Source organism: Ranitomeya imitator, chromosome 3, assembly GCF_032444005.1.
Source record: "Ranitomeya imitator isolate aRanImi1 chromosome 3, aRanImi1.pri, whole genome shotgun sequence".
In the NCBI taxonomy this organism is placed as follows: domain Eukaryota; kingdom Metazoa; phylum Chordata; class Amphibia; order Anura; family Dendrobatidae; genus Ranitomeya; species Ranitomeya imitator.
The window spans coordinates 209,093,573-209,118,908 of record NC_091284.1 but is presented as its reverse complement, the minus strand read 5'-3'; the positions used below and the strand labels follow the sequence as shown (position 1 = coordinate 209,118,908).

The 25,336-nt window shown below is 40.6% G+C and overlaps 1 protein-coding gene across 3 annotated transcripts in view; it reads right to left on the bottom strand.

The window, feature by feature from the left end:
- Nucleotides 1–5,247: 5,247 nt before the first annotated feature.
- MAGI3 (membrane associated guanylate kinase, WW and PDZ domain containing 3) overlaps nt 5,248–25,336 on the bottom strand; it is a 372,638-nt gene continuing 352,549 nt past the window's right edge. Inside the window, exons 18-22 of one of the 3 annotated variants that reach the window (XM_069761757.1) lie at nt 25,173–25,278; nt 23,445–23,588; nt 15,205–15,343; nt 7,987–8,077; nt 6,369–7,069 (exon numbers count right to left, since the gene is read on the bottom strand). In XM_069761757.1, coding sequence (XP_069617858.1) covers nt 8,028–8,077; nt 15,205–15,343; nt 23,445–23,588; nt 25,173–25,278 — 439 coding nt within the window. In that variant the 3' untranslated portion in view covers nt 6,369–7,069; nt 7,987–8,027. Of the gene's footprint in view, nt 7,070–7,986; nt 8,078–15,204; nt 15,344–23,444; nt 23,589–25,172; nt 25,279–25,336 lie in introns of all 3 variants that reach the window. The other 2 variants (XM_069761756.1, XM_069761755.1) reach the window with 2 other exon arrangements.

The window sequence follows — 25,336 nt, the reverse complement described above, 5'->3', positions numbered from 1 at the left end:
CCACTGGAATCAGGGTCTCTGCCCCTACATCATGCTGATCTCAGATGGGGAAGCATAAACCTGGTGACAGATTTCTGTGGAGCCTGATTGTCATCTTTAAAGGGAATGTAATTGAAAAACACTGGTGCAGTCATAATCTTTGTTGTCCACTAAGGCAAGAAAAACAAAGGCTGTAATTGGCTTCTTCCTATATGTCCGGATAAATTCTGACTGAGCTGTTACTGAAGACGAATTACACAATTAATTCTTGTCCGAATTGTGTATTATATCCCATTTATAAGAAATAGAGAGGCACAGCGGGTGTTCAATTTAATCATTAGTTAACCTGCTTAGGTTTTTAATAAGAAAAGACAAAGCAATTCAGTGTATTCAGTTTAATGCAAAATAGTTCTTAATTTTGGAGGATGCTGAACACATACAATATAGAATGCATTATTGGAAAATAAAACAAAATTATACAGCAATTTCGTTTTCTTATTTTACAGTGCAAGAACTGAAGGCCATTGTTCTCATATATATATATATATCCATATAAAAAATAATAACTGCTTTACAGATCTATTCTATACTTTGGAAAGATAAATGTATATATATATATATATTTATAGGTGCTGTACAGTATATAAACATTTACAACCAGTAAATCTATTCTTGATTTCCGTAATATTTCAAGGCAACTTTACTTATATATTTAAAAATACCAGTTCCTTCGAGAAAGATTTACCTTTTTGAAGAGTATCACAGTATGTTATACAGGACAGAGCAAATCACAGTCATAAAACTGGGTGAAGTCAATCCGGACGATCCCTTTCATGGATGATGGAAACCATTGCCAAAGAAAGGATCACAATACAGCAACAATCACCAGAACAGAGGTATGTAGACGTCAACTGAAAAACACTTTCCCAGAGCCAGTCAGTTTTATGAAGCCTACAACAGAATAGACTCTTGGCCAGAAATTAGAAACGCTTGTCATTCGGATAGGAGTATATAAAGCTACATCATGAGTTATTGTATAGGAACATGTATATATACTCTGCTTTTACAAAAATAGGTTTGTAGCGTTTCCGTTCCCCAACACTTTTTTTTCTTGTTATGTCCCATTTGATGTAAATAAAGCTGTAAGAGTATCAATTAAAAAAAAATATTTATAATAGATATCTCTGATCTCGTGTACATACTTGGGTAAGAGTAGACAGGCATTTCATGGTGTGATGGAACCAGCTGTGCTTCATAAGAAGAGTATCCATTGTTATGTCTTAAAATCAACAGCACATAACATAAAAATGAGAAGCTTTGTAATATATTATCTGGGAAATTGGCTTCTTTCTCCTTCTGAATTGATTTTTCACTCTCAATTCAGGGGTAAAATCTGGTAACCCATTCACGACCGATGACTTATATTTACGTCATCTTCTGTGACCCTGCGTTTGATGCGGGCTCTGGCGCTGAACCCGCATCTTTCCCCGAACTTGATGGCTGATTTAATGGTGCAGATATTTCTGCATCTATTATACTCAACGTGTGCACATAGCCTAACAGCCGAGATCTACCAGCAGCTGTTACGCTAGATGCCACTGTTACTGACAGCAGCATTCAACATGCGCCAGCTGGAAACTCATCACAAGTCCTTCCCATCTGCGCCCGTCACGTCATCGTAAGGCGCCGATGGGTTGTCGTGACAGCAGAAGACCCCTGTGCCTGTCATTCCGATACTCCTGTGAACGTCGGCTTGTGGCCGGCAGTCATAGGGGATTGTGCTTTTTGCTATACACAGCAGAGATGAAGCCCTGCCATGTATAGCACATGGGATCACATGATCGTAGTTTCAAGTCTTGTAAGGGGATTATAGTCATGGGTCTCGGAGAATGGCGACAAACGCAAAAAATTTTTTTCTTACAAACTTGAATTTTTTTTTTCACCACTTAAATAAAAAATAAACTATCAATGTCTGGTATCTGCACACTTGCACTGAACAGGGGAATCATACTGGCAGGTCTGTTTAACCATATAGTGAACATGGCAAATAAAAAAACATTGTTGAATTTCACTTTTCTTTGCAATTTCACCGCATTTGGATTGTTTTCCCCAATTTTCAGTAAATTATATGGTAATATCAATGGTGTCGTTCAAAAGTACAACTTGTCCCGCAAAAAGCAAGCCCTCATATGGCTATGTAGATGGAAAAATTAAAAAATTATGGCTTTTGGAAACAGGAAAGGAAAAAATAAAAAATCACTCGGGGGTGAAGGTGATAAATCTGTATTTAGCGACGTTAGAAAGGCCAATTACAGAAATAGATGACAGTTGGATCTTTCAAAATTCTATGGAGGAGGGAGCAGCTATCGGCCGACATGGACATTCTGCTGCAAGTTCTCCTGAAGTGACCCTTACAGTTCTACATAGAACTTTATAAGCATCATCTGCCATCAACTATCTCCGTAATGGGAAAATGTGCATTCACTGAAGACCGGTTTTACCCATCAATTGAGAATTTTGATAATGAAAGGTCTGTTCAGGAAGAAAGATGCGCATTTTGCTATTAATTGCTGTTATATTACAAAGTTTCTTATTTTCATATGTACTATTCACTTATAAGTTATGTTGGGGTCCTTTCACGCTGCAGTCGGTCCAGTCAAAGCTTACATCTGGACCCTCTGTGCAAAACGGGATTTGGGCATATGCGTTGACGTCAACATGCGCTCGGTCATGCATCATTTTCGGGAGTATACGCCTACTAGGGGCGGACATTCTGACAGTTAACTACATCTGGTAGGCGTTCACACCCGAAAACGATGAACGACAGAGTGGATGTTGACTATCAGCAACATTATAGTCTATGGCTCCATCGGCACATAGGCCCAAATCATATTTTGAGGGGAGTTCATATGAAAGCCATGACGGGACCGACAAACAAGTGACGAAGCACAGTGTGAAAGACTTCTTATTCTATAAGTCAATCAGATGTCTCCTCGCTTCTACTCTCCCTTGAACTCCTGCTCTACTAAGGGAAAACCTGCAGTTGTACCATCCTCCCTGACTATTTACTACTATTAGAGTTTTACATTTAGAGGAATTTTTCATGATAGAACAGTGTTAAAAACACATTTACAGAGAACTTAGTAGCAGGAAAAGGAAAATGTAAGTGCTGATGGAAGGTAAGGAATATAATAAGAGCTCCTAAAAAGATAATTACATAATATAGTTTATGTATTGCTCATTTATATGGATATCATTTACAGATACTAACTTTTCAATATACTTTTTGTTAATTACTGTTTGGAAAAGACCCACCAGAATGACACACTATTTTACCATTATTGATGGAATGAGTAGCAAATTTACCCTTCTTTATTCCCAGACACCATTTTTTCAACCTAATGGCCACAGTGGTTCTCAGAATCCCCGATGCAGACTGTCCTTGTATAGTCTGAGACACTCTGCCAGCTTTCAGATTGGCTAAGACCACCCATGAGCAACGCTGGCCATCACAAGAACAGGGTGAATGCCTCGGACTATGAAGGCACAGTTTGCGTCGAGGATTCTGAGAACCACAGTGGCCATGTTGAAAGAAGAACATCCTAGGAATGAAAAGGAGGACATCGGATAAAATTCACTAACCATTCTCTCGATAATGCTGAATTTTAATGTCGGACTAGAGGGTCTCTTTAATGATTTTTGCACACATGAAATAGGTTTTGTAGCTCTGTTTAGATTACAGGGAATCCTTTAGTATAATCCCATGTAACAAACATATGCTGTAGATATGCAGAACTTAATCAGGACAGGGTTTCAGCCTCCTCCAATGTATGTTCCCATTTACTGAGAGTAAGCCTACATCAAAAAACTAAAAAAAAAGAGGCTTATAAGTCATGGAACATAGCTTTTCAACAAGGTTTGGTTAAGCTTTATTTACACGAAATCGGTCATCCCTTTGACATCTGGCTAATTCCTAATGTCCCCACAGAAATACAGTATGGTGGCCATTTAAGACAATACAAGAGGGCAGAGGACAATGGTGATTTTGCCTAGAAAAATTAGGAGAAAAGTTGCTTTAATTCATGTAACTGAAAGGATGATATATGAAATGGAGTTTTTTCGCACTTATAAATTATTTGATATCACCTTGTAGGCAACATCCAACTTTATACTTCCATTGTACAATATATCTGGTCTACACTATGAGGTCTACGAAAATGCTGCACACTAAAGAAAAACAGGGGCACAACTTGGGTTACCCTATGGTGCAATTATCTTGAACCATAGCACCAAAGCTAAACCTGAAATTATGGGGTGGAATGAAACAGTAATGTTACGTAAAACTGAACTCTTGTGAAAGTAATTCTGCTTTATATACTGCTGGGGTCAATAAATGGCAGATTACAAACATACCATATGTACCGCATGTAGTTGCACTCAACAGTCACAGCATTTCAGTGGTCATTAACCTGTTGTGTCTAAGCTGCAATGTAAAAATACAATATGTCCGGCCCGTATCTCTACAATACTATAGTTCTCAGATTAGGCAGCATAAAAAAACATTTTAGTTTCATCCCCATCACACTTTGCTTTTCATAAACTTTCCTCTCGCCAACCAGAATTCATTTACACAAAAAAAAAAAATCATTATTTTGAAGACTGATAAAATACATGATGCTCTGTTACCTGCATATATTATTTGTCTTGCACTTTCCCTAAATCACTCACATTATAGTAAGACTCTGTTAGGCAGATGGATGCAAAATGTAACCCTTCATCTGCCAAATCTGAAGAAACACATATACATTTTAAGCGCTTTTTAAAAGTAGAAAATTAGTGGCCACAGACGCCACGCTTGTTCTTTACATAAATTTATTTTCCATGTTTTCATGAGGGGTCTTCAAATGTGTGAAGTAGGATAAAGCAACATATAAAACCTCTTGTAGATATTTCAAGTGTAAGTATATGTCATGCTGACAAATGTTCTGCCTTTTTTGTCTGGAACTAACCTGTATGTTGTTCTGTTACTGTTTGGAAACATGCAACATGCTAATTGGGTATTTGAGCTGAGGCTTTTTGACTTTTGTAAGAAACGAGGAGTTAAGTGTAGACTTCACATAGACGTATAAGAAGAGGAGATAAACTGAGCAGGTAGATACACATTGGCACAAGTACTGGAGTTATGATCACACTGGCGCAAAGTTAAATAATCATTGTTCTAGATCTGTACAATACGGTTTTCAACTTTGTATAGCAGCATAAAATCTAAAAAGTGCATCAAGACACCTTCATAAAGTTGTGTGGATCTCAAGCTCCTGAAAGACCACTGGTTGCAAACAAAACCCAAAACGCCTTCCATGCAGTTCAAGTTCTAAAACACATTTGCTGCTCTTGCGGCATGGACTTGCTGTTCATATATTCAAGGTGTTGGCATCTGTGGCTTTATTTGCACTGGGCACTTTCCATGGTCCTGGAGCAATGTGTGTTTTTTTCCCTCCTGTCCTCGAAATTCCTTCATCTTTGGTTTTCTCTGAAGAATCAGCTGCAGGCTTTTTGGGTTGTGGCTCATGAGGAGTGGAAAGCTCTCCATATTGGTTATCCTCGGCTTGTTTAGAAATTAAACTTGGGTCTTGTATATCTTGTTTAACAGTGGAGGCACATTTTTCATTTTTAGTAAGTTCTATCTCCTGCTTTTTTTTCTCAGACTCTGTGATATTTCTAGATCTTTCCTCATTATTTTTACTCCTTTGTTCTGGAGATCTTTTGTCATTCACACCAAAACTTGACCTTTCCTCTCGTCTGGACTTCTCTTGTTTGTCATCTGTGTTTTTGCTGTTTATTGATTGCATTGCTTTACTAAATTGCTCACCTTTATCATCGCTTTTTGATTTATCATGCTTTTGGAGTTTTTCTTCTCTGTCCTCTTTTCGTTGCTTCTCCACGCCCCTATCCTCTCTCCGCTGCTTCTCCTCCCTGTTTTCTTTCCTCTGCTTCTCCTCTCTATTCTCTCTCCTCTGCTTCCCCTCCCTGTTTTCTTTTCTCAGCTTCTCTTCCCGATTCTCTTTCCGCTGCTTCTCCTCCCTATCCTCTTTCCGCTGCTTCTCCTCCCTATCCTCTTTCCGCTGCTTCTCCTCTTTCCGCTGCTTCTCCTCCCTATCCTCTTTCCACGGCTTCTCCTCCCTGTCCTGTTTTCTGTGCTTTTCGTCTCTTTCACCTTTGATGATTTTGTCGACCCTCTCTCTTTCATCTCTGTCTTGTCTCAAGTGTTTTTCACCCACTTTTCTAGGTTGCTCATCCTTTCCCTCTTTCCTTGATTGCCCAAATTTTTCATGTGTCTTTACAGTTTCTTCTCTGTCTTCCCTAATTAATGCTTTTTCTTTCTTTTCTTTAGTCTGATCTGCACCTTCAACTTTGGTATTATGCTTTGAAGGTCTATTCTCTTGTTTAGGCAACTTGTCTTCTTTTTCAATGCCACTTCTTTCATGTTCCTCCTTTTTATAAGCCTTCTTAGGACTGGCAGATCTTCCCCTATGTTTTCTACTACTATCTTTTTTGTAAGTCATAGAGTCAATAACACCTTCTAGGTTCTTAGAATAGGATTTTCTGGGGCTCAGAGACCGTTCTCTGGTTTCTTTTTGTGTTCTTTTAGAATCAGTCTGTCTAGACCCCTGCAGTTTATCGGGATGCTCCTTAGATACTTTGCCATCACTTTTTCTTGGACTCAAAGATCGTCCGCTGTTTGTTCCAATATCTTTTTCAACATCCAGCAGTTTCTTTTTAGTAGAGTTCTTAGGACTCAAAGACCTCTCTCTATGCTCATTTTTCCCTTGAACAGGAGATGACTGCTTTTCTTGCTTCAATGCCTTATTTTGTTGAAGTTCACCACCAGGCAACACGGAGCTATCTTTAGGCTGCTGTATATCATTTGGCTCAACCATATTCTCCATTTCCTGAACTTCAAAACAATCCCCATCAAGTGCTGGTAAAGAAAAAACACCAGGAATGGGATCCACATATGACGTTGATGAAAATGCAGAGAGGTCTTCATATATTACATTTGTAGATGAGGGATAAATATTTTCCAAATCATCTGAAAAGAAAAAAACACAAGATGACCATAATATATTTATAAATACGATGGATCTATGGACATTCTATTTCTCCAGTCAAGGGATGAAACATTAGGGACATGAAATGGCTTACATACTGTGCAGGAAATTATTCATGAACATTCTTGTAACTAAACAAAAACATGCGTTCATGGATGGAAAACCTCATGACAGTGATCCAAAATGTGACACCAAGTGAAGTAAATGAAGCCTAATGTGCTTTCCAATACATGACATGACTATACACTACGGAACAACAATTACCCATGCCACGCAGCCATATGTGCGATACTTAAAACTGACTTAACAAATGCGGTGGAAGTAATCAAGCATATCTTATATTAGGCTCTATGTCATGCAGTGTATGGGATGTTATAATAGCTAAAATGTCTGGTCCCGTAATACCACATATTACCTGCCGAGACCAAAGTGCATGTCAACCTACTGCATGCAAGTACGGAGCATTCATATTATTAACTAAGTGACTGAGATGATAAAATGATGGTAGGTGATCAATATATGGTGTAACCATGAACTTAAATGTGCTCTCATGGGTATTCAGTAGACATGCATGTGTTCTCACATACTGTATGCTTTCATAATATAAATGAAAATCCAAATTTTTCCTTTTCTAAAACTATTAAACAACAATACATGGTAATTCTGAATATCCATTTATCTCGGATATATGAAGAACAACATAATGCAAAGCTTGCTACAAGCAATTTATAACCTATTATTTCTTTCAAAGCCGTGTACCCCTGGGGAGTCCACTAAATGCGACTGGTTAATCAGTGCGTGCACATGCATTTCAATAAGCTGCATTTACCGCAGACAATAGATGCCGAGGAGACAGAGAAAGAGGAATATAACTGAATCACAAGACATGCACATTTACCAAGTCTTTAAGGGAAAGACCAAGAAAAGCACGAGAAAGCCTTATTGCTGATCAGGTTTCACGTAGGAGCAGAGGCTGGAAGGAGTCAAACCTGAGGAGAAGGAAAACAAGCCTGGGACTCAATACCAGTATCACCAAAGTATAGCTGCCAAGTGTACACCAGACAATTATTAGCAATGTGTGATAGGTACAAAGTCCTTGTACTCAGTTTAGATCATCATCTGTGGTAACATCTGCCAACACATTAATGGACGATCATTTTTGCTGCTGCTTTGGTATTTAGAAGCTGCTATCAACAGCCAAAAAGGATACAGAGGAAAAGATACAGGATTTATAGAATGTTAGCATACAAATAATCACCATATAAACCATATAAGAGCATTTCTTCTCATTTGTAGAAGGCTTCAAGGTATAAAAGCAAACAAAAAAAAGAACAAGCAAATACAGGAAGAAGACAACTGACAATGGACCTTAAAACAGCCAAAAACCTTCTCGGGGCAAGTGGAATGACTTATACAGAGACTTATACATACAAGAAATTAGCTGTTGCTCAGTCAATCTTTTCTCCTCGTTTCTTGAATTATGGTGAATGCATCACTATTGAACACGGAACATTGCCTGGTCCTAGCAGAATAGCAATGCAATGGATAGTATACAACCCACGGTTGAATAGTACATAGAAGCTTAAGATTCCCCACATAAATTAGATGTTTATTTATTTTATTTTTTTCTTTTAATTGCAGTAGTCAAGGCGGGAGGTGATGAGGGCATGCACTAGAGTTTTTGCAGATTCGGGAAATATTTTTGAATTGGAGTCAGCAGGAAGTTTAAAGGGCTTGCATATGTGGTATGAAGGAGAGATCAAAGTCAATGATTACTCTGAGGCAGCGAGCTTGTGGGACTGGGGAGAGTGAGCAGCCATTTACTTTAATGGATAGGTCTGTTGGGAGAGTCGAGTGAGATGGGGGAAATATGATGAATTCTGTTTTGTCCATGTTAAGTTTAAGTAATCTAGTGGAGAAGGACGAAATAGCAGACAGACATGTGGGATATTGGTTAGTAGGAAGGTGATATCTGGTCCAGAGAGGTAGATCTGTGTGTGTTCAGCATAGAGGTGATACTTCAAGCAGTGAGATGTTGGCTGAACTAGATGATTTTGGTGGAATGGACCAACCAGACGATAGGTATGGGAGTGTACAGATCTAAGGCTATGTAATTGACTGGTTGCTGTCAATGATAGGTACCCATAGAAGATGTGTCCCTTTATGCCTACATAGGTGTTAAACGCAAATGGCATCCATGCTTCCACCTTGTGTAGATGTTTCGTCTGCACTCCACAGACAGCGCACAGTAAAACAAATCCATTATTATTAAATGAAATGAACATACTGATACAGGGCCGCCCACCAAAACACTCAGCCCAGGAAAGGAGGGCATTAATCACAGGCAGAACAGAAACCAAAGGTAACTGTCACGCATGCGCCCAGACTGGTTGGCGCGGGCATACGGGGGTGTGGCCCCACTGGACCACAGACCAAACTTCCCTGGAAGGGGCGTAACTAAGCTTCCTAGGTGTTCGCTGGAGCCTCTGATGGTGAGGTCAGACTTGTGCAATAGTAAGCTACCAGGTGCAACTCCAGGGTGATGTCTGGCTGTGGCTGCTGATCCCACTAAGGAACGGAGCGGGCACGGCTGGCACTCTGGCTGACAGGCGGGCACGGCTGGGACACAGGCAGGCAGAGGGGTACAACAGAGACACTGGCGGGCAGGCGGACACGGCTGGCTCTCTGGTAGGCAGGCGGGTACGGCTGGAACATAGGAAGAACTGGTAGGGACCGGTCTGCAGGCAGGTATGTGAAACAGGTTGGAACCTGTTCAGACAGGAGGACTAAGTAACAAGTAGAGAAAGACCGCAAGAGCGGATGCAGAGCGAAAGCACAAGAACTAGAACCAAGAACAGAAACGCAGGAGGCTGAGTACGAGTGGAAGGTGGAGCAAAGAGAAGAGAAGGCAGAGCCAAGGGCGGAGCCGCAAGAGGCGGAGCCAAGAGCATAGACGCTGGAGGCGGAGCCAAGAGCGGAGACGCTGGAGGCGGAGCCAAGAGCGGAGACGCTGGAGGCGGAGATGCTGGAGGCGGAGCCAAGAGCGGAGACGCTGGAGGCGGAGCCAAGAGCGGAGACGCTGGAGGCGGAGCCAAGAGCGGAGATGCTGGAGGCGGAGCCAAGAGCGGAGACGCTGGAGGTAACGCCAAGAGCGGAGACGGAGCCAAGTGCAGAAACACAGGAGGCGGAGCCAGATAGAACCGCAAAGAGCGGAGCCAGATAGAACCGCAAAGAGCGGAGCCACAGAGCAAAGCCAGAGAGTGCGAAGCAAGGTCTGAGTGCAGAGCCGCAAGAGTGCGGAGTGTAAGCAGACTGAGAACACAAGGAAAGACACAGCAGGGAAGGAAGCCACAGACAAGGAGACAGAGATAAGACTAAGTACAGACAAGGCAAAGGAACAAGACACAGGGACAAAGACACAGGGACCAGGATATTCTGCCTCCTGGAGGGCGGACTACAAGATCAAGGCAATAGCACAGAGAAAAGCCTCCAGAGAGGGAGTAACTCAGAGCAAGACCTGGCAAACTCAGAAGCAAGAAACAAACTGAGCTAACACATTGCACAGGCCCAGACCACAGGGTGGAGCTGCACTATATACAGGAGGCCTCTTGATAATTGGTCAGGAACTGATTAGACAGATGCACCTGATTCCTATAAGAACCAGAGAGTTCAGGCGCCGGCCCCCTATACACATAGCCATGAGGCATGCAGAGAGCAGAGACACAGAACATGGAGCTGGCATGAAACAGAAACCACATCATGACCTGGAGCAGTGGGTAAGATAGTGTGAGAGATGTGAGGCCATGACGTGATGCCAGCAGAGTTGTTACAGTAACCTTAAATGTGCTGCAGAGTTCGGAAGCAGCGATTAGAGAATCTGTCCATACTACCACAATAAGCCGTACACTCCAGAGGTGGCCTTTATGGAAGACTGAGCCTAAAAAAGCCTCGACTTACATAGACAAAATTTAAGGCTTGTTTTTGAGTTTGCCAAAAGACATGTGGGAGACTCCCCAAATGTATGGAGGTAGATGATGTGGTCAGATTAGACCAAAATTTAACTTTTTTGACCACATTAAAGTTAAACGCTATGTCGGGTGCCAAACTAACACAGCTCATCATCCCAAGAACACCATCCCCATAGTTAAACATGGTGGTGGTAGCATAGTGCTGTGGGGTGTTTTTTTTGGCAGCATGAACAGGAAAAATGGTCTGAGTCTAACGGAAGATAGATGGTGCAAAATACAGGGATATTCTTGAGAAAAGCCTGTTTCAGTCTGTCAGTGAGTTGAGACTGGGATGGAGGTTCACCTTCCAACAAGAAAATGACCCAAAGCATACTGCTACAGCAACACTCGAGTGGTTTAAGGGGAATCATGTAAATATTTTGGAGTGGCCTAGTCAAAGCCCAGACCTTATCCAACTGAGAATCTGTGGTCAGACTTTAAGATTGCTGTTCACCATAGAAAACTATCAAACTTGAAGGAGCTGGAGCAGTTTTGCCTTGAAAAATGGGCAAAAATCAGAGTGGCAAGATGTGGAAAGCTCATGGAGTTTTATCCACAGCAATTCACAGCTGTAATTGACACAGAAAGAGGTTCTACAAAGTACTGACTTCATGTGGTGAACAGTTATGCACACTTTCCCCGGCTGTCACCTCTCACCTAACAAAAATATTCAACCTTTCCCTCAGTTCCGGTATTTTTCCCTCCTCATTTAAGCATGCCATCATACATCCATTACTTAAAAAACCATCCCTCGACCAAAACTGTGCCGCTAATTATAGACCTGTCTCTAATCTTCCCTTCATCTCTAAACTCCTCGAACGCCTGGTCCACTCCCGTCTTACCCGCTATCTCTCAGATAACTCTCTTCTAGACCCTCTTCAATCTGGCTTCCGCTCTTTACACTCTACTGAAACTGCCCTCACTAAAGTCTCTAATGACCTACTAACAGCTAAATCTAATGGTCACTACTCCATGCTTATTCTCTTGGATCTCTCTGCAGCATTCGATACTGTGGATCATCAGCTCCTCCTCACTATGCTCCGCTCCATCGGCCTCAAGGACACCGTTCTCTCCTGGTTCTCCTCCTATCTCTCTGACCGATCCTTCACTGTATGTTTTGCTGGTTCCTCCTCCTCTCACCTTCCCCTTACTGTTGGGGTTCCTCAAGGATCAGTCCTAGGCCCCCTTCTCTTCTCTTTGTATACTGCCCCTATTGGACAAACAATCAGTAGATTTGGTTTCCAGTACCATCTCTATGCTGATGACACCCAATTATACACTTATGCTCCTGATATCTCGCCTGCCTTATTAGAAAACACCAGTGATTGTCTTACCGCTGTCTCTAACATCACGTCCTCCCTCTATCTGAAACTAAACCTGTCAAAAACTGAACTCCTCGTGTTCTCTCCTTCTACTAACCTACCTTTGCCTGACATTGCCATCTCCGTGTGCGGTTCCACCATTACTCCAAAGCAACATGCTCGCTGCCTTGGGGTCATCCTTGATTCCGAGCTTTCATTCACCCCCCACATCCGATCACTGGCTCGCTCTTCTTATCTGCATCTCAAAAACATTTCTAGAATTCGCCCTTTTCTTACTTTCAACTCTGCAAAAACTCTGACTGTTTCACTTATTCATTCTCGTCTGGACTATTGTAACTCTCTACTAATCGGCCTCCCTCTTACCAAACTCTCCCCGCTCCAATCTGTCCTGAATGCTGCTGCCAGGATCATATTCCTCACCAATCGGTACACCGATGCCTCTACCTTGTGCCAGTCATTACACTGGTTACCCATCCACTCCAGAATCCAGTACAAAACTACTACCCTCATCCACAAAGCACTCCATGGCTCAGCACCACCCTATATCTCCTCTCTGGTCTCGGTCTACCACCCTACCCGTGCCCTCCGCTCCGCTAATGACCTCAGGTTAGCATCCTCAATAATCAGAACCTCCCACTCCCGTCTCCAAGACTTTACACGTGCTGCGCCGATTCTTTGGAATGCACTACCTAGGTTAATGCGATTAATCCCCAATCCCCACAGCGTGCCCTAAAAACTCATTTGTTCAGACTGGCCTACCGCCTCAATGCATTAATGTAAGGATCCCTGTGTGGCCTATTTAAAAAAAAAAAAAAAAATTGTTCTCATTCACTTTATGCAGTTAATAGCCCTCTGTGTCTGTACTGTTACATACTTAGGCAGTTAACTGGTTCATGTAGCTTTACATGAACACCCGAGCCTTACACTATGGCTGGTCCGAATAACTATAGCATTTGTTACCATCCACCTCTCGTGTCTTCCCTTTTCCTCAGTTTGTAAGCTTGCGAGCAGCAGGACCCTCATTCCTCTTGGTATCTGTTTTGAACTGTATTCCTGTTATGCTGTAATGTCTATTGTCTGTGCAAGTCCCCTCTATAATTTGTAAAGCGCTGCGGAATATGTTGGCGCTATATAAATAAAAATTATTATTATTATTATTACTAAAGTTTTTAGTTATTTTGTCCTATTTGCTTGCTTCACAAAAAAAGATAACCAAATGTTCAGAGTTGTAGGCATGTTCATTACATGAACTGATGCAAATCCTCAAAAAAAGTGAAATTCCAGACAGTGAAATAGCACAACACAAAAAAATTCCAAGGGGGTGAATACTTTTGCAAGCCACTGTAAAAAAGCAAGTCAATTTTCCCTGTATGAGGTATAAGTCACTGCAAAAGTCCCTAGCAAAGGAGGGAGCAGCTGGGTCAGGAGTTGAAGAGGGGAATTATAAATTCAGTTACAAGATACTTTGTGTTTCTACATAGAACAGAGAAAAGAGAAGAATCAGCGGGGTAGAAAGGCAAAACAATTGTAAGTACACAGTGATATAGAATATGATGATTACAATATATTAATAGGATAAAAACTTTGATGGGAGTGATTCTTTAAAGAGAATCTGTCATGAGGTTTTTTCCACCCAATCTGAGAGCAGCATAGTGAAGACACAACAATGATTCCAACAATGTGTCACTTTCTGGACTACGGAGTGTAATTTTGATAAAATCACTGTTTTTGTCAGCATGAGAGGCCTAGTAAACAAGCTGCCAGGTAGTCCTCCATATTCATGAGCTCTATATAGCCCCGCCCCCACCAGTGATTGGCAGCTTTCTGTGTACACTGTATAAAATCAGAAATTTGCCAATCAGTGGTGTTGGTGGGACTATACAAAACTCAGCATTCAAATGACTGGTAGATATGCAGGAGAGAAAATAGCGATTTGATCAAATTGACAGAAAGCAGCTCAGTAAGTGACATATCACTGGAATCAGTGCCTCGGCCCCTACATCAGGGTGCTCTCAGATGGGATAGCAGAAACCTGGTGACAGATTCCCTTTAAAGTGTTCTTGACCTTGTATACAGCAGTGAGTCACAACAGCACACACTATAACAAGAACCCTGCAAGATCTGTCAGGTTCTACACTTGAACTTGGGTCACTAAAGTGTGCTGAATTCTTAAGTTTGATGAAGAGTTCAACCTGCTTGAAAGGTTACCATAACAGTCACTAGCGGTAATTCTTGAATCTAAATGAAAAAGCATAACTGGCGTGATTGTTAATCTTCTTTTCTTTAGCTAGCTTTAAAAACTGTACAATAGCATTGCACTAGCAGCAAGAAGCAATTCGGGTGGATGTTCTGGAAATTTAACTATTGTTACAATTAAAGCTTGCTTTTGTATTTCATTATTTTTTGCATCACCTTTACCAACACTGCATTTTTTTTTTTTTACAACAAGACACGTTGACCATAGCAGAATGATCTTCGGCATCTGTGGATTAGCAAATAATGTCAATCTTCGTTGATTTCTTCAAGTCTCCACAGAAAAAACAAGTTAATCAAATTAAAAAGAAGAAGGGTTACCATTTTTCCTGAGTAATAATAATAACAAAAATAAGAAATCTGCAATGTTACTAAATTCAAATAAATCAATTTTCTTTCCCATTAATATTTTTTAATGGCTATGTAAAAATACTAAAAGTAATATTTAAAAAATAATTTTTGAAAAAATATAAGCAACCATGTTCAAAAGTATTACTCAACATGTCGATTATGAAAAATATAAGGACTTCTCACCATGATCTGGAATAAGTCCTGTTCCAGGTCTTAATAAGAGGAGAACTTTGGTCCCACCAGCTTGGATTAGCTCAATGGCTCGTGTGTGAGTGATGCCTTGGGTTGGTTCTCCATTAATTTCCACTATTTGATCACCGACCTGATAAAAAACAAACTTTTTTTTATATTCGAAGGGCAACAATATAATAGTTACTATCAAGGTATACTGATACCTGCAAGTCATCTGTCATTGGCAGGTATTGTGCACCTGTCCTATCTTAAGAACCAGTAGACGTGGCATCACCGGCCCTTGTTCACCTCCTGCTGTAGAAGTGAGCAGACTGATTTGGCCTTTGGGACAACTTATCATATAAAAGCAAGGCCCACAATGCTTCTGGAAGACATTGAAAGCGCTCGTGTTTCTTCTGATAATGAGTACTGGTGCTGGACATCAGCATCGCTTAATAAATAAGTAGTAATTTGTAAATAATATACAATTTGCCATTTACAAGATTTTAGAGATTTTGTAATAGAAAAAGGACCACAAAAAGAAAAAAAGTAAATAAACTAATCAATGGTCAAGGATGTTGATAGTGATTTTACTCCATCTTAAACATTGGACATTAGAGTTAATAATTCTTTTACTAATTCTACGGCCTTATAGACACCAATTTTGTAGTTGATAATTGAAGCTACTGCTCTACCCACTTGAGTCAATAGTAAATCCCGAGGGTGGTGCGTGTTCCACATCAATCGTCTCTTCTACAGTTTGCTTTTGTTTTACAATTAATGTTGCGTTAATAATCTGCCCTTTGAGAGAAGTAAATAAAACCACTGATATTAACAATCTGTAAAGGTGAAGACACAATGCTTGAGTACACTTTCGGTACTTGCTGAAACATTTGTTTCACTTGAAGGGATCTACACTTTAACGTTTTCACCCTTCCTTTGTGTTAACTGCTTTTTTGGCCTTGAAACAAGGATGGAAGTAGCAGTAATAATTTTAGTAATATACTATTTTTGGAAAATCCATAAAACCTGACTGTAAATTAAAGGCTGTACTTTGCAGACAGTGCACATCTGTTAGCAGAGATCTGTGCCTGCAGATTGCTGACCTCTGTGATTCCTCATCGGCCACAATTCTGTCAAATTCCTTTTACTTTTCTTACTGACAGTGAGGGCCTAAGGCTTTAATAAAAGTAATAAAAAAAATGTAGATTTAACTGGTGTGTGTTTGCTGAACTGTCAACTGAAAAGGAGGAACACAGCCCACAGAGCAAGCACAGGGCGAAATTGTCTGCATGCTGAATAATTCTTCTATATCATAAATGGTTAAAATGTATCCATGGAAAGACCTTCATCAGTTAAATAGGCCTATAAAACTCCAGAGAACAAATGGAAGTTTTGTATAAAAAGTGAAAAAACTTTAATTATACCAATACAAACAATTTAAAACAAGCACAAACCAGGTCATGAAAGTGCTAACAACAAAAGACACCAGACATGTAAGGTCTACAGCACGATAATTAGTATGTCATTGGGTCAATACAGCAGTATAGTACTTAAGGTGCAGGCAAAACCCTCCTATATAGTATCCCAAAAGATATTACTCTCATTGATAGAAACCATCATCTTTATGCCATAATCCCTCATTTTTGACAACCTAAGGGGAGTATCCATATCCAGGTACACCAGTTAAAATAAGGCATGCAACCGTAACATGTGCCCAACACTGTGGCCCTTAAGATAGGAACAACAGGAGAGCATGTCTCACCTAGTGCTGAGAAGACCACTGCATGCACCCCGACGCACGTTTCGCCACTGTCAGCCTCGCTTTCTCAAGGGGAAGTGTGGTTTCAATTACCTGTAGGACCTTAAGTATCCTTAGTGACGTGTCATGTGATGAACACGTGACATCGCTGGATCCTGAGCTGTGTGAGTATAGCGCATGCGCACGCCGCTGTCCAAGTTAACCCACCGCCGCCCAGACGTATCCGACCATGCACACGAGCGGGCACCAGCTGGTCCCAGTCACGCACATGGCAAGATGTTGCCGGACGAGGGGGGACAACCCCAGAGAGCCAGCGCACGCACGCGCACCACAGCAATTACCAGTAAAAACCTATGTCTACCCCACACATTTAAAACAAGAGTCAATCAATATGTAAACATGTAATGCCAATATTATCCCATCAGAAGGAACATCAATTATGAGTGCAAGTGTTCCCTTCATTCCAAGTGGAAAGCCCAGAGATACAGGATAAATGGAAAAATCATACAACACGTGCTCATTTGGTTTCATGGAAATATTAAAGGAGATGAATGCAGAGTCTCTTCAAGTTATTGAAAGGGAAATGGAAGCGATACAAATTAATATCAAAAAGGATATGTCAACTGAGGCTTTAAAAAAAATTCAATATTGAAGTACAGGAGGAAACACAAAAATGGGCTGAAGATATACAGCAAACGAAATCAAACAAATTCCAACGGGATGAAAATGATAAACAACAGAATTGGATGTATAAATGGAGAAATCCAAATGAGAGACCACGTCCGTATTATAGGAATGATTCCCAATCACAATCACGGTCTGCGTCAGTAAGATCAATGAGAGTGGAGACAACAATTTAAGAAAAAGAATCGATCTGAGATGGAAAATGATGGTGCCTCAACAAGTGAGAATTCTAAAAAAAAAATCAACACCAGACAAAATGCCAAAAAAGGAACTGACGGAAAACAATCGGAGAGTAGGTCTCTGGGAGGGCTACAGCTAAAAAATTTATCTGACCATGAGTTAACAAATACACAATTAGAATTATTAAGTAAGGGTCTCTCTTTTTCCCCAACTAATAGTTTTAATTATTTCACAACGTTAAAAAAGACCTCCATTTGTTTTCTCGGAAATTGATTTAAAAAAAATTACATTGCAAGGGAGGCAATGATCTGGAGGGTTGGAGTGCTGCGGAGAGAGACACCATACGGATACTGGAGAAATTCCTTGAGGAACAAACCCCGAACAATGAAGGTGGGTTCCCTAAATCGATCCTTCCCAGATCAGCGAAGTTTCCCCCCTTTGTCACTTTGCCCGGCGGTGGAAGTATTCACTAAATTGGTGTCAGAAGAGCTTAAAAAATTATCCACACACCGCCATTATGACAATCTTACCCATAAACAAAGAGAGTATTCACCAATTACAATCTTTCGATGATGTCGTATTTAAAACAGCTGACAAGGGGGGGGGGAACATCGTGATCTGGCCAATTGTCAAATATGAGCGGGAAGCATTCCGGCAGTTATGGGACAATGAGGTATATACTAAGTTGGGCTATAACCCTGTGGTGTCTTTCTCTGCACAGCTTCAGAAAATTCTAATGAAAGCCTTGGATTTGGGGATCATTAACAAAAAAATTATTGATGGGCTGACAGTATTGTTCCCTAAGATACCAACTTTTTATTTACTCCCCAAGATACACAAAGATGCCGTCAATCCACCGGGATGTCCGATCGTGTCAGGAATAGATGGTCTGTGTGACCCTATATGTAAGTTCATTGATTATTACCTGAAGAGTTTGGTGGAAACATTACCTCTTATGTAAAGGACACGACGGATGTCCTTGCGAGGGTTGACGGCGTCTTTGTTGATAAGGGAACTATGTTGGTGACCGCGGATGTAGAGACATTGTACACCTGCATTAACCATGAAGATGGGATTCGGGCGGTCCACTTCTTCCTCGGGACCTACAACCTGGACGGCCCTCTTTGTGAGCTCATCCATGAACTGCTGCACTTTGTCCTACCGCACAATTTTTTTTACTTTTAACACATCAGTTTTATCAACAAAAGCGTGGCGCAGCCATGGGTGTGGCCTGTGTCCCCGCCTCTTTCTGGGGTATTGGGAGAGGTTGATATTTGGTGAGTTGGGGGCAGAGGCCGCCAACCATGTGCTGTGCTGGCTACGCTATATTGATGTTTTACTTTTTTGGCGGGGGACGGTGCAACAGTTGGATAAATTTATGGCTGTATTAAACAATATTAACTTGAATATTAAATTAACATACAGATACGATGTAGCTAAAATAGATTTTTTTAGACATCAGCTTGGAGGTGGATTCTTTTTCCACTATCCAGACTGATGTCTTTCGTAAAGAAACATCAGTGAATTTTTTAATACATGCGACAACAGCACACAGCCATTCCACTGTGAGGGCTGTCCCGGTTGGACAGTTTCTGAGGATGAGGCGGATCTGCTCGACAGATTGAAAATTTGAAACCCAAGCTTTAGACCTACAGGAAAGATTCAAACAATGTGGCTATAGTCAGAGATACATAAAAAATGGATATAACAAGGCCAGGTCAGTATCTCGTGATTCGCTGTTATACCACAAAACAAATAAAGAGAAAAAAGATGAGAATATATGGTTTAATTCGGTATTCAATCATGAGTGGGACAGTATGCGGAGTATCCTGACTAAATATTGGCCTGTACTTAGTGCCGAGCCCTCTCTGAGACCTTTTATGACAGACAGACCATTGATGACCCCCCGAAGATCTAGGCATCTCAGTGACTTGTTGGTAACAAGTCACTACGCAGCACCTAGTGCAAAACATTTTGGCACGACAAAACCCAGAAAAGGCTTCTTCAAATGTGGTCACTGGCATGCGCCAATACCCATCAAACATCTACGTTTTAGTTCTGTTGATCATAAAGAATTTGACATCAGAGAATATATCTCTTGCAATAACAAAAATGTGATCTACTACGCAACATGTAGCTGTCCCCTTATATATATATAGGACTAATGTCACGTGAACTAAGGGTACGTGTAAGAGAACACGTACGGGATATTGGTGCAGTCAAATCAGTGGACGACGTGTCGACTCTTAAAACTATTCCTAGACACTTTAGAATGGTCCATAATTGTAATCCAAAGGAGTTTAAGGTTAGAGGCATAGATGTCGTACATGTTGGAATTAGGGGGGGGAATGTGAAAAAACTTAGCACAACGGGAATTAAAATGGATCGTGATACTGGGAATTATGAAACCTGAGGGCTTAAATGGATCTTTGAATTTTGGCCCTCATTTGTAAAGTTATTCAATCTCCGACCCTTACTAAAAGTTCCTCTGCGTCTGTATTTTGTCTATGTGAGTTCGGTTTTAATTCATTTCTGTGTTTTTGTTATATATTATATAGGTTCCTTCTGTTTAATGTTTATCATTTTGACTCCGTTTGGACCCTATCGTCCCCAAAAATTTATGTAAAGACTGACATCATGTGAAGAGGAATAATACATTCGGCCTGTTGGATGACAAATGGGACTCATTATTTATTATTACTTATTGTTGATGTTCCTTCTGATGGGATAATATCTGCATTACATGTTTCTATATTGATTGACTCTTGTTTTAAATGTGTGGGGCAGACATAGGCTTTTACTGCTAATTGCTGTGGTGCGCATGCGCGCTCGCTGGCTCTCTGGGGTTGTCCCCCCTCGTCCGGCAACATCTTGCCGTGTGAGCGACTGGGACCAGCTGGTGCCCGCTCGTGTGCACGGTCGGATACGTCTGGGCGGGGGTGGGTTAACTCGGACAGCGGCGTGCGCATGCGCCATACGCACACAGCTCAGGATCCAGCGATGTCACGTGTTCATCACATGACACGTCTCTATGGATACTTAAGGTCCTACAGGTAATTGAAACATTTCCCCTTGAGAAAGCAAGGCTGACAGCTGCGAAACGCGCGTCGGGGTGCATGCAGTGGTCTTCTCAGCACTAGGTGAGACCTGCTCTCCTGTTGTTCCTATATTAAGGGCCACCGCGTTGGGCACATGTTACGGTTGCATGCCTTATTTTAACTGGTGTACCTGGATATGGATACTCCCTTAGGTTGTCACAAATGAGGGATTATGGCATAAAGATGATGGTTTCTATCAATGAGAGTAATATCTTTTGGCATACTATATAGGAGGGTTTTGTCTGCACCTTAAGTACTATACTGCTGTATTGACACAATGACATACTAATTATCATGCTGTAGACCTTACATATCTGGTGTCTTTTGTTGTTAGCACTTTCATTACCTGGTTTGTGCTCGTTTTAAATTGTTTGTATTGGCATAATTAAAGTTTTTTCACTTTTTAAACAAAACTTCCATTTGTTCTCCGGAGTTTTATATGGCTAATTTAAGGAGGTATATGTTACTATTTAGTGACTAATAGGAGTCACAAAATGAATCTGGAAATTCTAATATTAATCAGTTAAATAGAATCTAAACAGGAGGAGGACACTTAGCATACAATGATGTCCTTTAATTTACAGATTTATTTTTAGTCTCTTGTAGTGTCCTAAATTACGGAGGGGGCGGTCGTGTTTCCACATATGGTGTAAAAATATAAACAAGGGTCTACAAAATCTTGCATTTGCGTTAAAATAGCAAGGTCTCTTCAGCTATTACATATTGGAGATTTACGACCTAATATAACTGCTATAGATCTGTGATCAAAAGTATCCATGAGATGTCACAAAGTGTGTAACCATTTAAGAGAGGAGCCAATATTTGGCAAATTCTGAAACAAAAATCAGCTGAAATTATTAATGTCAATGGGGTAAAGCCATCTAAAGTCTCTGGAGGTCTCCTGGATTTCAGTATTCCCCAATGTGAACATAACCCAAACTACAGTGGGGAAAATAAGTATTTGATACACTGCCATTTTTCAAATTTTGCCACCTATTGTAATTTTTATCGTAGGTACACTTCATCTGTGAGAGACAGAATCTTAAACGAAAAAACTCCAGAAAATCACATTGTTTGATTTTTACATAATTAATTTGCATTTTAATACATGAAATAAATATTTGATACAATAGAAAAACGGAACTTAATATTTGTTTGCAATTACAGATGTCAGACATTTCCTGTAGTTCTTGACCATGTTTGAACACACTGCAGCAGGGATTTTGGCCCACTCCTCCATACAGGTCTTCTCCAGATCTTTCAGGTTTTGGGGCTGTCACTGGGCAATATTGAGTTTTAGCTTCCTTTAAAGATTTTCAATTGGGTTCACATCTGGAGACTGGATAGGCCACTCCTGGAGTCACTCCTGAGTTGCCCTGGTTGTGTGTTTTGGGTTAATGTCATGCTGGAAGATCCAGCCATGACCCATCTCCAATGCTCTTACTAAAGGAAGGTTGTTGGCCAAAATCTTGCAATACATGACCACATCCATCCTCTCTTGGACCTCATCCTCTCGTCCTGTCCCCTTGGAAAAAAGCACAAAGTATGATGTTTCCCCAGCCTGCTTCACGGTTGGGACGGTGTTATTGGGGTTGTACTCATCCTTCTTCCTCCAAAGATGGCAAGTAGAGTCTATACCAAATAAATTCTATTTTGGTCTCATCTGACCTTCTCCAAATGCCTCCTCTGGATCATCCAACTTGTCATTGGCGAATTTAAAATGGGCGTAGACATAAGCTGGTGTGAGCAGGGAAATCTAGCATACCCTGCAGGATTTTAATCCATGACGGCGCAGTGTGTTACTAATGGCAATGTGTGAGACTGTGGTCCCAGCTCTTTTCAGGTCAATCAATCGGGTCCTCCCGTTTAGTTCTAGGTAGATTCTTCACCTTTGTCAGAATCATCCTTATCCAATGAGGTGAGATCTTGCATGGAGCTCCAGACCGAGGAAGATTGACAGTCATCTTGTGTTTCTGCCATTTTCTAATAATGGTCTCACCAAACTGCTTGCCTATTGTCTTTTAGTCCATCCAAGCCTTGTCCAGGTTGCCCTAGGTGTTCTTAGACAGCTCTTTTGTTTTGGCCATGGTGGAGAGGTTGGCGTATGATTGAGTGTGTGGATAGGTGTCATTTATACAGGTAATGAGTTCAAACAGGTTCAATTAACAAAGGCAATGAGTGCAGAGTAGGGGGACTTCTAAAATAAAAACTAACAGATATTGGAGAGACAGAATTCTCGCTGGTTGGTAGGTGATCAAATACTTATTTCATGCAATAAAATGCAATTTATTTTAAAATCATATAATGTGATTTTCTGTTTTTTATTTTTAGATTTTGTCAGTTAACGTGTACCTAAGATAAAAATTACAGACCTCTCCATTCTTTGTAGGTGGGAAAACCTGCAAAATCGGCAGTGCATCAAATATTTAGTTTCTCCATTGTATGTAATGAGGGGCAGACTTTGAAATGGACTTACAGAAGACAATAACATCCACAGTGACAAGACAATGGTTTAAAGAGTTACATACATGAATGCGACCATCTTTGATCGCAGGTCCATCTTCCGCAAGTCGGAGAATGAAAAGCCCCATGTTGTATTCTTTTCCACCTCGTAGGCTAAAACCAAAGCCTCTTGGTCCTCTCTCCAACTCCACAGGGTAGCAACCAGTACTCTGCACATTAATACAGAAATTTAGAATATATGTGACATGTATTGTTATGCAAATCTGTGCATTTGTAGGGAGCGGAGAGACAAAAATGTATTTTTTACTGTGGCATTTTCTTCATTTTTAATATCTCTATAAAATAATAAATGATTACATTATGGCCACATTGTACACCTAAGTGTGCCTTTTTTTTTTATAACCTTCCCCCTACAAACTAAAACGCTATAAGCATATTTTAAAATATTCCGGGAGCATGAAGACGCTGAACAGGAAGCAATCATCAGAAAATTGACTATTGATTAAAATAGGTTTGTGTTTAAAAAAAATGCTACAAAAAACAGCTTTTTTTCCTCATATCACAACATATATTAAAAATTAAAAATATAAATCCTGCAATTTTCGCACTAGACACAGGGGCTTTTTATACTCTAACTTCCTATAGGTTTCAGGAAACAAGACATGTACATAGACACGATGATCAGATTCTAACCCAATCTTTTGTATTGAAATATCTAATAAGTGTGTGCGAAGGTCATTGTGAAGGGAGAGGGAGCATTGTAATTGGTGGATCCTATATTATTAGAGGTGTAGCCTGTCATTGTAATCCTGCCTCTGCTGATAAGAAAATCCTGTAAACCCTTCCTGAAATTACAGAAAGTCTAAATCTAAAAAAGCTTAGAGGCTAGCAAGAAAATTGTAATATTGCGATTTTTATTATTATTTTTATCTAATTATTTTAAGATCATAATATGAAGGGAAAAAAATAAATGAAACAAACATATAAGATGGAAGCCTGATGTAATATAATATGTCATTTTGTGATAACTTTTCTTTAATACATTAGATTTACAAGGAATGACAAGCACTTGACGCCTTTAAGCATGTTTTTCTTCTTAATTTCAAAGTGGTATAAAAGGAAGCGTTTTATTAGCCATTTCCAATATATCCAATTCTCCAAAACCTCATAAAATTGCATTAATGTGGACACCCCCAGCAATCATGAGATTAGGTAAACTTCATCACTTCTAGGAATGGTAGAACGGAGACAAAACATATATTTGACTTCACGTTTCTCAGTAAAATGAGTCTCAGCACTCAGACTAGTAGGAAAATATGCCCTAGGGCACCATTTATGCTGCACATCAGCTGCGTCAGCTGCCTTTTCAGGGCTGTAAGTGCTCATCTATATGCCACATTATTACATTACTGTCCTGTAGAGAGAGATGAACCCTACATTAAGGGGCACAGTATAGCAGGCAGCGGAAGTGGTCTATGCTTCACTACCAGAACCTTCCACTAGGGCAGATACATTATTACAATATATGAGTGCAGGTAAGGGCAACCAGCCAGGAATAGGGGACAGAAGGCAGAGTTTTCCTGTGGCCGTATCTAGTCAGAGAACAACCCCAACATGTGCACCATGCAGTCGTTATATCTGCTCATCTCTCCTGCAAACATGTCAGACATAAGATCAATGAACCTAAAGCCTGAACTCGCAGCTTCGGATACATTCCCATCAAATTCCTTCACATGTAAATCTCCCATCTTTAATAATTCCCTTTCTATCTAGAGACAAGTACAATATCTTACCTGTGAGTGCCGGCTTCCAGAGGGCAGGGTGTGTGCCGCATCGGCCCAAAGGAACCTGTACGGAGCAGAGAGATCTCCCTTACTGCCCTCTGTGTCCAATGTATTTCTGTATAATAATGATATAAAATAAGGGTATAATCAGTACATGAGGGGCAGAGACACAT